The sequence below is a fragment of the Jaculus jaculus genome, chromosome 10, assembly GCF_020740685.1.
Source record: "Jaculus jaculus isolate mJacJac1 chromosome 10, mJacJac1.mat.Y.cur, whole genome shotgun sequence".
NCBI lineage: Eukaryota > Metazoa > Chordata > Mammalia > Rodentia > Dipodidae > Jaculus > Jaculus jaculus.
In genome coordinates this window covers 22,516,822-22,528,888 of record NC_059111.1, presented here as the reverse complement: position 1 = coordinate 22,528,888, position 12,067 = coordinate 22,516,822, and the positions used below count along the sequence as shown (strand labels likewise).

Sequence of the window (12,067 nt, the reverse complement as noted above, 5' to 3'; positions counted from 1 at the left end):
CCACCAGGCCCAGCTGTAATGTTCCTTCAAATAATATTTAGGCCAGTTGTGGGATTGTCCTGTTTCTGTCCTACTTTTTTTTTTTTTTGGCAGCATGAGACCTTACCTATATCATCTTTCCTTTAGTGGATGTTGACGTAGAAGATTATTACCCAGCTTTCCTGGACATGGTGCGGAGTCTGCTCGATGGAAACATAGACTCATCCCAGTATGAAGACTCACTCAGAGAGATGTTCACCATTCATGCCTATATAGCCTTTACTATGGACAAACTAATCCAGAGCATTGTCAGACAGGTAAGAGAGTTTGGTAGAGGCTAGGTTTGCCAAGGGAAAAGGGCCTCCTAAAAGGTAGATTAGGCAAAGAGAAAGTCATCGTTTCCTTGGGAAAGGGAAAGACAACTTAGAACAGTGTTTATAAATGTATGTCTCTAAAGTAGGAAGGGGGGCTGGAGAGATGACTCGGTAGTTACAGGCACTTGCTTTCAAAGCCTGACAACCCTGGTTTGATTCCCTAGTACCCACATAAAGCCAAACACATAAAGTGGCACACGTGTCTAGAGTTTGTTTGCAGATGCAGGAGGCTCTAGCATACCCATTCTCCTTCATTTTCTCTTTCTTCCTCCATAATATAATTTTTTTATTCATTTATTTATTTATTGGTTTTTCGAGATAGGATCTCAGTGTGGCTCAGGCCAACCTGGAATTCACTATATAGTCTCAGGGTAGGCTTGAACTCTCAGCAGTTCTCCTACCTCTGCCTCCCTGGTGCTGGGATTAAAGGCATGAGCCACCACGCCCCACTAAATAAAATATTTTTTAAAAATAAAATAATAGGGCTGGAGGGATGGCTTAGCGGTTAAGGTGTTTGCCTGCAAAGCCAAATGACCCAGCGTACTCCCCAGGACCCACATTAGCCAGATGCACAAGGGGGCACATGTGTCTGGAGTTCGTTTGCAGTGGCTGGAAGCCCTGGTGCGCCCATTCTCTCTCTCTCGCGCGCGCTCTCTCTCTCTCTCTCCCCTCTTTCTCTGTCAAATAATAAATAAATTAAAAAATATAGTTTTTAAAATAATAATGTAGAAAGGGCAAGGGTAAGGTGAAATCTGTTTGAGACTGTACCAGGGAAACATGAACAAACAAGTATGTGTTCACCCTGGACAGGGCATGACCAAAGAAGTGCTTCTGCCCAAAGTTAGTTATCTTAGTGACCAGTGAGTATATTGAGATTAACTATCAGAAGTATGGGTGAGGGGTTACTCATAGGAGCAGGAGTAACTCAGAGGCCGTGGCATCACCAAAGAAGCCACTAGCCCATCTGAGTGTGGAAAACTTACCAAGGCTACATCTTTGCAGTTTGGTCTATAGAGAGTCTCATCTTTCCGACAACTATGTAACCTTAAGAGGGGCCTTATGTAGCTTAGATGTTTCAGGGTCTTTATGAGCCTTGTTTTACTCACTTCCTTAGTCTTAGGCATCCTTCCTCCAGTAGAGAATGTTTCATTTTGGAAGAGGTAGCTACACAGCACAATTTCTCATGAAAACAAGGTATAGCTATTGGAGCCTTGTTGCTGTTTGCAGTGTGCCCTTGAAGTAGGACCTTCCTCAGTGCCTACCTTACTGGTCACCTATAGAAAGCACAGAGGTCCTCATGCTAGCTCCTTGCCCTGCCTGCCCTTCTGGCCCATTAACCTTGTCTGAGGAGCAAGCACAGCATCATTTTCATAGCTCGTGATACTTCATTTAATATGATAAGTCTTAGAATCCTCCCCCCCCCCCACAACACACACACTTATCTGATGCCCTCTGAGTTAGGTTTGTGACTGCTGTTGTTTTATTCTTGGGAGGTTGTAAGTACATGAGGCTAAGACAAGGTCTCACTTTTTATCCTTGGCTGACCTTAAACTAGTGATTCCTCTTAATACCTCCCAAGTGCTAGGATTACAGGGTGTATCACACACACCTAGCCAATATATGGCTCTTAGAACAGTGAACTCCCCTTGAGATCAAAGGTACACAACAACTTTTGGAATTTAAAACTTAAGAGGCAGCCAGGCAAGGTGGCGCATTCCTTTAATGGCAGCACTCAGGAAGCAGAGGTTGGAGGATTGATATGAGTTTGAGATCAGCCAGGAACTACATAGTGAATTTTACATCAACCTAGGCTAAAACAAGACCCATCCTCACAAAACCAAAAATACATACAACAACCACAAAAATCTTAGAAAACTTAAAAAAAAAAAAAAAAATCTTAGAAAACTAACAAGCCTCCAGGGTGACCCTGTGTATTCCTCCAGTGCTGGCCAGCACAGTTTGGAAATGGTTTGAGGCCTTGCTCTTCCCTGTCCAGAATATGGTTATAGAAATTTTAGATAAGCTGGGCATGGTGGTGCACACCTTTAATCCCAGCACCCAGGAGTCAGAGGTAGGAGGATCACTGTGAGTTCGAGGCCAGCCTGAGAATACATGGTGCATTCCAGGTCAGCCTAGGCTGCAGTGAGACTCTACCTCAAAAAAAGAAGAAGAAGAAATTTTAGATAACTGTCAAAAAAAATTTTGGAAAAAACCTAGAAGCAGCAAATTCTAGCCCAAGAGTCTGCCCTGCTATTATTGGAGAAGAAAAATGCTTATGATTCAGTGCTCTCTCAGGAAAATAATCTTTTGCAAAGTTACCATATTTTTGCCTTGATTTTAGAAAGATACATGCCTATGTACACCTACAGAGTCTACTCTGGATTGGTAAAGATCATTTCATGTCAGCCAGGCAGCTTTTTCCTGAAAGTTGAAGACACTACTGAACCTGCCCATCAGGAATCTGGGTATTGAGCAGCTGAGATCATGGGATACAGGCAGTTATGCTTAGAATGGAGGAGAAATCCCTGTTGGTTCTATAAGTTTATATAAAACAACTGTGTTCATGTTTCTGCCTCCAAGTTTACTGTTGCTACCACTAGGAACAAAGTCTTTCCTACCACCAACCCAACAACTTTAAGAAAGCCAGTAAAACTAAAGGCCTGAGGTTAGCTTTTGAAACAGCTGATATATAGCCTATTTACTAGAAGCAACTGTGATTTTTGAATCATTAACATTTGTCTCAACACTTTTTAAAATGGAAACAAGTGTTTCCTCAAAAAAAAAAAATCCTTCATTTCTTTTTCTTTTCTCTCTCTTTTTTTTTTTTTAATAAGACATCTTCAAGCTTCTCACCATTCTCCTTCTTACTTGGTGGTGTGTGAACTTCTAGGGAGACACCTGCTACCCTCAAGAGCACCTATATACCAAAGTTCAACTTAGGAACCATTGAATTTAATGGGCTTACCTTCAGTATAAGTGATGACTTCCTCATAGTTGCATAGGTGGAGTCCCTCCTTCAGTTAGTTATCCACACAGTAAATATACATATATACATAAAATATACACATATATATTAGCTTGCCTGCCTTCATATGGGCTTGGGTTTAATTCCTCGCCTGAGTGAAGAAAAAAAATTAGCCTGTGCAACTTTATTTATTTATGTGAGAGAGAGAATGGGCATGTCAGGGCCTCTTGCCACTGCATATGGACACCAGACACATGTACTGTGTTGTGAATCAGGCTCTATGTGAGTACTGAGGAATCAAACCCAGGTCATCAGGCTTTGCAGACAAGTACATTCAACCATGGAGCCCTCTCTCAAATGCCTAGCATGTGCAATTTTAGTACTTTATGTTTTTTGGTTTTCTACTCTAGCCCAGGCTGACCTGGAATTTAGTATGTAGTTTCAGGCTGGCCTTGAACTCACAGTGATTCTCCTACCTCTACCTCCCAAGTGCTGGGATTAAAGGCCTGTACAGAGGCTGATAGAGAAAGGGTGTGCCAGGTCTTCCAGGCACTGCAAACAAACTCCAGGTGCATGCTCCTCCACCTTGTGCATCTGGCTGATGTGGGCCCTGGGGAATCAATCCTGGGTCCTTTGGCTTTATAAGCAAGCACCTTAACCAATAAGCCATCTCTCCAGCCCAATACTTTATTTCTGTCCTGTAGAAAAGTAGATAGTATGTTGGTAAAAATACTGCTGTGGGAGTAAGGAGCTTATCTATTACTTCTTATTCTCCTTCATTTGTCCACCTATGAGCACTTAATTCGTCAGCTTTTGTTCAGTACCTGATGAGTTTGAGGTTTTTGTTTAAGGACTGAAAATATAATCATGATTCTTATTTTCATGATTCTCTGAGGTACCATGTGATAACTTTTTTTATCAGAGAAAATTTTTTCACAGTAGGGCATCCCTCCTGGTCCAGCCTATTTTCTAGGGTAATTATGAGGGTCAGGTAAGAAAGTGTGAAAAAATATATATATAAACCATGAAGCCTGTCATGGTGATCCAAACTATTATGCCAGTGCTTGTGAGGTAGAGGCAGGAGGATCAAAGGTGAAGGTCATCACATACTACATGCATAACGAGTTTGAGGCCAGCATGGATTACACGAGATCTTGTCTCAAAAAAGCCAGACATGGGCTGGAGAGATGGCTTAGCGGTTAAGCGCTTGCCTGTGAAGCCTAAGGACCCCGGTTCGAGGCTCGGTTCCCCAGGTCCCACGTTAGCCAGATGCACAAGGGGGCGAACGCGTCTGGAGTTCATTTGCAGAGGCTGGAAGCCCTGGCGCGCCCATTCTCTCTCTCTTCCTCTATCTGTCTTTCTCTCTGTGTCTGTCACTCTCAAATAAATAAAAATTTAAAAAAAAAAAAAAAAAAGCCAGACATGGCACACTCAGGAGAGAGAGGTAGGGTCACTGTGAGCTTGAGGCCACCCTGAGACTACATACTGAACTGCAGGTCAAAAAAAGGAAAGGGCTGGAAAGATGATTTAGTGGTTAAGGTGCTTGCCTCCAAAGCCTGAGGACCCATGTTTGGCTCTCCAGATTCTACATTAGCCAGATGCACAAGGTGACACAAGCATGCGAGGTTGCGCGTGCACACAAGTACACAGGGCTGGAGTTCAATTGCATTGGCTGAAACCCTGCCGCACCAGTTTCCCCTCACATTAAAAAAAACAAATTAGGGCTGGAGAGATGGCTTAGCGGGTAAGCGCTTGCCTGTGAAGCCTAAGGACCCCGGTTCGAGGCTCGGTTCCCCAGGTCCCACGTTAGCCAGATGCACAAGGGGGCGCATGCGTCTGGAGTTCGTTTGCAGAGGCTGGAAGCCCTGGCGTGCCCATTCTCTCTCTATCCCTCTATCTGTCTTTCTCTCTGTCGCCCTCAAATAAATTAAAAAAAAAAAATTAACCATGGAAATTTGTCTAAATATCTTTTTAAATGTGTTTTTTTTTTTTTTGGTTTTTCGAGGTAGGGTCTCACTCTGGTCCAGGCTGACCTGGAATTAACTCTATAGTCTCAGGGTGGCCTTGAACTCATGGCGATCCTCCTACCTCTGCCTCCCGAGTGCTGGGATTAAAGGCGTGCGCCACCACGCCCGGCTTAAATGTATTTTTAATATAATTTATTTGAAAAAGAGAGGCAGAGAGAGAATGGGCGCATCAGGGCCTCCAGCCACTGAAAACGAATTCCAGACACATGCGCCCCTTGTGCATCTGGCTTAGGTGGGTCCTGGAGAATCTAACCAGGATCCTTTGGCTTTGCAGGCAAATGTCTTAACTGCTAAGCCATCTCTCTAGCCCCTTAATGTATGATTTTATTGACAACGACCATAATTGTAGACAGTAACCCATGGCATTTTTTTTTTTAATTTACATAATACTCTCCTACCGTCCTCCTCCTTCCCCATCTCTCCACTGAATTGCCCCATTGCCCCACCTCTTTCTTTCTTTTTAATTTTTTTATCATTTTTATTTTTCGAGGTAGCGTCTCACTCTAGCCCAGGCTGACCTGGAATTCACTATGGAGTCTCAGGGTGGCCTCGAACTCACGGCAATCCTCCTACCTCTGCCTCCCGAGTGCTGGGATTAAAGGGTGCGCCACCCTGCCCAGCCTTTTTTTTTTTTTTGAGGTAGGGTCTCACACTAGCCCAGGCTGGCCTGAAATTCACTACGAACTCATGGTGATCCTCCTACCTCTGCCTCCTGAGTGCTGGGATTAAAGATGTGTTAACACGCCTAGCACTTGTACAGTTTTTTGTCAGGTTTTATGTGGGTGTCTGGGGAATTGCACCCAGGTTAACATGTTTTGTAAGCAAGTGTCTATCTCCCCCAACACCATAGCTTTAGTATTTGTTTCTGTGGTGATTTTTAAAAATATGTTATTTATTTACAAGGAGACAGAGGGAATGAATGGGTGCAGCAGGGTCTCTTGCCACTGAAAATGAACTCCAGATACATGCACCATCTTGTGCATTTGGCTTTATGTGGGTACTGGGGAATTGAACCTAGTGTGTGTTAGGCTTTGCAGGCAAGCAGCTTAACCACTGATCTACCTCTCCAGTCCCTTATGGTGATTTTGGGGCTTTAAAAAATTAGATTAAGAGGAGGAGAGCTAGAGAGATGGATCAGCAGTTAATGTGCTTGCTTTCAAAGCCTAATGATCTGCGTTCCATTTCCTAGTACCTACATAAAGCTGGATATATGTGGCTCATGCATCTAAAGTTTGTTTGCAGTGGCTAGAGGCCCTGTACACCCAATCATTCTCTGTCTCTTTCTACTTGCAAATAAATAAATGAAGGATTTTTAGTGGTGCACGCCTTTAATTCCAGCACTCAGGACTCAGAGGTAGGAGGATCACTGTGAGTTCGAGGCCACTCTGAGACTACATAGTGAATTCCAGGTCAGCCTGAGCTAAAGTGAGACCCTATCTTTAAAAAAAGAGAGAGCCGGGTATGGTGGCGCACGCCTTTAATCCCAGCACTCGGGTTGCAGAGATAGTAGGATCGCCGTGAGTTCGAGGCCACCCTGAGACTATATGGTTAATTCCAGGTCAGTCTGAGCTAGAGTGAAACCCTACCTCGGAAAAAAAAAAAAAGAGAGAGAGAGATAGTATGAAGAGCTCCTGCCCATGAGAAGGCAGGTGGGGCTAAAGCCCCCACATCTTCAGGTTTAATTAACCTTTCCTGCTTCGTTCCATCCCCTCCCCTGCTAAAGATCTTTAGAATTTTATTTCTTTTGACCTAGGGCCTCAAAAATGTTAGGAAAGCACTCTTCACACTGAGTTATGCTCCCAGTCCTGGTTTTGCTTTAAAATTTCCAAAAATTTCCCCTCCCCCCCCAAAAATAACATTTTGAGTTTCAGTGACTAGATGAGAGGGACAAATGTTTTCTTGGGTCACTGATGGCCTGTCTTCACTTTATTGCAGCTGCAGCACATTGTCAGTGATGAGATCTGTGTGCAGGTCACTGACCTTTACCTGGCAGAAAACAATAATGGGGCCACTGGAGGGCAGCTAAACACGCAGACTTCAAGAAGCCTCCTAGAGTCAACGTATCAGCGGAAGGCAGAGCAGCTCATGTCAGATGAGAATTGTTTTAAGGTAAGAGCTGTTTATGTAACCTCAGACTGCCTAAATCAAAGTGTCCAGGTTCTTCAGCCAAGTGATTCCAGTCTGGAACTCCTCAGTTTCCAATGGGCTTATCTGAGGAACTACCTGGAAAAGTGGAAGTAAGTTGTGCATGGTAGTGCTGGCCTCTAAGTGAGGAGACTGAGGCCACAGAATTGCCAGCTCATGGCCATCTTGGGCTGTGTACCCAGACCCTAAGATGTGAGGCATGGAGCTGGAGAGATGGCTCAGTGGTTAAAGGTGCTTGCTTGCAAAGCCTGACTGCCTGCATGTGAAGCCAGATGCACAAAGTTGCACATCTGTAGTTTGTTTGCAGTGGCAAGAGGCCCTGATGAATCCATTCATATCCACTCTTTACTCCCTTTCTCCCTGCTTGTAAATAAGTATTAAAATTTAAAAAATGGGCTGTATATATGGTTCAGCAGAGCCTAAAGACCCAAGTTTGATTCCCCTGTAAGCCCGATGCACATAGCAGTGCATGCATCTGGAGTTTGTTTGCAGTGGCTAGAGGCCATGGTGTATACACACGTGTGCGCGTGCATATGTGCACTCTTGCTTGCTCTTTCCCTCCTTCCCTGTATCTCTGGTTACAATTGAATTTAAAAAACATTTTTTTTTCTTTTAAGTGAAGCTAAAGAGAAGTGGAAGGACCTGTTCTTGGACAGTCTATTTTGTTTCTTTCTATCTTTAAAAATATTAGATATTATTTTTCTTGTTTTGTATCTGGATTTGTTTTAAAACAGATTTTATTATAGCTTAGAGCTTTTAGGAGGGAGAGCTTTAAGAGAACAGGGACTTAAGGGGAGGAAGGAAAGACACAGCTCTTACCCAAGGAGGCAAGAGGGGAATTAAGGAGCTCAGCACTTAAGAGAAGAAAGGAGAGAATAAAAGACCTCCTGCCCATGAGAAGGCTGGAGCAGAGTAAAGCCCCCTTTATGTTTTTTCTGAAATTTTCATATTTTATTGCTTTATAAATATTTTTTAGTTAAAAAAACTTTATGCAAGCTGAGCAAGGTGGCTCATACCTTTAATCTCAGCATGCCAGATGCTGAGGTAGGAGGACCTCCAAGAGTTAAGGCCAAATTTGACTGCAGAGTGAGTTCTGGACCTAGAGTGAGAACTTGCCCCCCCCCACACACACACACAGAGTTACTGAATAAAATCCCTGCTCATTTTTAAAACAATAGCGAATGCAAACAACCAAAAAATAATTGCCTATTTTTTTCCCAGAAATGTTTACTGTGATATGTCTCTTAAGACTTTGGTTGAGAATGTATATTTGAAAGCTATCTTACTTGGCTCAATTGTCAATAACCTTGGGTCTTAAACAACATGTTTTTTTGTTGTTGTTTGTTTTGTTTTTTTGGGTTTTTGTTTGTTTGTTTTTTGAGGTAGGGTCTCACTCTAGCTCAGGCTGACCTGGAATTCACTATGTAGTCTCAGGGTGGCCTCAAACTCAGTGATCCTCCTACCTCTGCCTCCCAAGTGCTGGGATTAAAGGCGTGTGCCACCACGCCCGGCTACATGTTTTATTTTTGAGGCAAGGTCTCACTCTCCCTGTAGCCCAGGCTGGCCTCATTGCCACCCTGCTTCCTCGCCTCCCTGAGAGTTGGGGTTAAAGGTGTGTGCCACCACCCTGGTTCAACATCATCTTTATGGCTTTTCCATCTTTGGTTCATGAGACAAGATCCAGGATATTCTTGAACAATACACCTTTCTGCCCCATCCTCTCAAATACTGGGATTACATTAGAAGTGTACACCATCATGCCTGGCTGTAGTTCATTATATAAAAATTAATGCTTGCTGTATTGGGCATATAGGTAGTTTCTAGTTTTTATCCCATTGTAATTTAATTACAAAAGGAAGTAATTGGAAGCAATGAGTAGCCCACATGTCCACCCCACAGTGGGATTCGTAATTGCAGCCTCTTGTGAGTTCAGGATAGCATATTTTGCATTTATTAAAACCTAAACATGCCGGGCATGGTGGCACACGCCTTTAATCCCACCACTCGGGAGGCAGAGGTAGGAGGATTGCCGTGAATTCAAGGCCACCCTGAGACTCCACAGTGAATTCCAGGTCAGCCTGGGCTAGAGTGAGACCCTACCTCGAATAACCAAAACCCACAACTGGATCTGATTTGATATTTCAAATCTGTAACTGCAGCACTTGGGAAGTTTTGGCAGGCAGATTGTCGTGAATTCCAGGTCAGCCTGAGTTACATATGAGTTCTAGGCTGGAACCAACTACCAACTGTTGTACCATATTGCAGAGGGTGGGAGGCAACTGTATATTATTTTGTTTTAAGTTTTACTGGTAGCTAGGGTTTGCTTGTTTTTTTATACATTAAATCAGTAATCCCAACATTATTTGTTCATTTATATATCTGAGAGAGAAAGAGATAAAGAATGGCTGGAGGCACACCAGGGCCTCCAGCCATTATGAACAAACTTCAGAAGCATGTATCACCTCGTGTATCTGGCTTAGATGGGTTCTGAGGAATTGAACCTGAGTCCTTAGTCTTAACAGGCAAGCTCCTTCACCACTAAGTCATTTCTCTGGCCCAGTTTAATTTGAAAAATGCTTCTTTAAAATAAATTTCTGAGAAGCCACTGCAAATAAACTCTAGACATATGCACCATTTTATGCATCTGGCCTTACGTGGGTACTGGGGGTTGAACCCAGGCCAACAAGCTTTCCAAGGAAGTGCCTTAACCACTGAGCCACCTCCCAGCACTGGAACCAAATTTTATACTAAGTGTGGGCATACCAGGACTTCCTGCCACTGCAAATGAACTCCAGGTGCATGTGCTACTTGGTGTATCTGTTTTTATGTGGGTACTGGGGATCAAACTCTGGTCCTTAGGCTTTGCAGACAGGTGCTTTAACCATTGAGCGATCTCTCCAGCCAAATATAATTTATTTGCAAGCACAGAGAAAGAGAGAACAGAATGGGCATGCCAGGGCCTCCAGCCACTGCAAACAAACTCCAGACACATGTGTCCCTTGAGTATCTGGCTTACGTGGGTCCTGGGGAATTGAACCTGGGTCCTTTGGCTTCGCAGGCAAATGTCTTAACCACTAAGCCATCTCTCCAGCCCCCAGTATATTATTTTTATATATATTTTGAGAGAGTGTGTGTGGGTGGGTGCGCCAGGACCTACGGTTACTGTAAATGAACTCCAGCCATATGCCAAACCTTGTGCATCTTGCATGGGTACTGGGGAATCGAACCTGGGTCCTTTGGCTTTGCAGGCAAGTGCCTTAACTGCTAAGAACTCTGGCTTCTTATTTGCAGCTTATGTTCATTCAGAGTCAAGGTCAGGTTCAGCTGACGATTGAGCTTCTGGACACAGAGGAGGAGAACTCGGATGACCCTGTGGAAGCAGAGGTGTGGATAAGTATATTGTAAATCATACATGTTGAACTGAGTTGGCATGTCCCAAGATGCTCCTTAGATTGTTTTAAGAGTCAGGGTGCTTAAATTTTGGGGTCATTTCTAATTACTCTTCAACTAAAGAGAAAGGCCCACCTCATTACAGATATTTAAGTTGATTGTAGTATTGTTTTATCTTCAGTAAAGCCATCTCTCCTGGGAGAAATCTTACATTTGGCAGTTTTCCTACTTTTTTGCTAAATTTCAATAAACAACAAATGAGGTGCTGTTTGTGATGGTATCCACCTTGACTCTGTCATGTTTGTTTTTTATTGGGCTTTACACACCACAGGCATTGGTTGGATGGTGATAGGTGGTCTGCAAAGTAATAAAACACAGGCCATGTAGATGATGTTGGGAATTTGAAGCAGGGCAGTTTGAATATTGGCATATAGTTACCAAATGTTTTTTTTTTTCTTCCTGCTTTTCAGGAGGTGCCAAAAATACAGATTTTAGTGTAAAAGATACTGATTTTCAGAAATTGTCTCTATACATTTTATTTAAAAAAACAAAACAAAACAAAAAAAAACCTTGTGCAGCCAGGCGTGGTGGCACATGCTTTTCATCCCAGCATAGGAGGGTCACCATGAGTTCAAGGCCACCTTGAGACTACATAGCGAATTCCATGTCAGCCTGGCTAGTGCAAGTGCCTACCTTGAAAATAAAAAAACTATGCAAGTTAGGTTTGGGGACTCATGCTTATAATTAAGACCTTGGCAAATCACTATGTTTTTAAGGACAGCCTGGGCTATAGTACAGACTGCAAGTCTTTTCTTATTTTTAAGGTAAAGCACCTCTGCAGGTAAATAAAGTTTTTCAGTATGTCAGTTTCTACCCATTTGTGACTTCTGATAACCATCTCAGAGAAATGCATCTTTATATTTCTCTTCTTAGCGCTGGTCAGACTATGTAGAACGGTATATGAATTCTGATACTACCTCTCCTGAACTTCGTGAACATCTGGCACAAAAACCAGTATTTCTGCCAAGGTGAGTGTACCTGACCACACCTGTTGGCAATAATGTACTTGTGCTTATTTGAGGTGGGGAGAATTAAATGATTTTGGGAGTCTTGGTTTTTGTGTATTCTGTACATTGTTCTGTGTACTGTAGATGCTAAACTCAAGGTTTCTGTGGCCGTTATAGCAT

The 12,067-nt window shown here is 43.1% G+C and overlaps 1 protein-coding gene across 3 annotated transcripts in view; it reads left to right on the top strand.

Annotated features, from left to right (window-relative positions):
- The window catches only part of Sin3a (SIN3 transcription regulator family member A), an 80,607-nt gene that overhangs the window by 57,227 nt on the left and 11,313 nt on the right, over positions 1-12,067 (top strand). For all 3 annotated transcript variants that reach the window (XM_045160381.1, XM_045160380.1, XM_045160379.1), the window contains exons 16-19: positions 127-296; positions 7,281-7,454; positions 10,782-10,874; positions 11,814-11,908. In XM_045160381.1, coding sequence (XP_045016316.1) covers positions 127-296; positions 7,281-7,454; positions 10,782-10,874; positions 11,814-11,908 — 532 coding nt within the window. The remainder of the gene's footprint in view (positions 1-126; positions 297-7,280; positions 7,455-10,781; positions 10,875-11,813; positions 11,909-12,067) is intronic.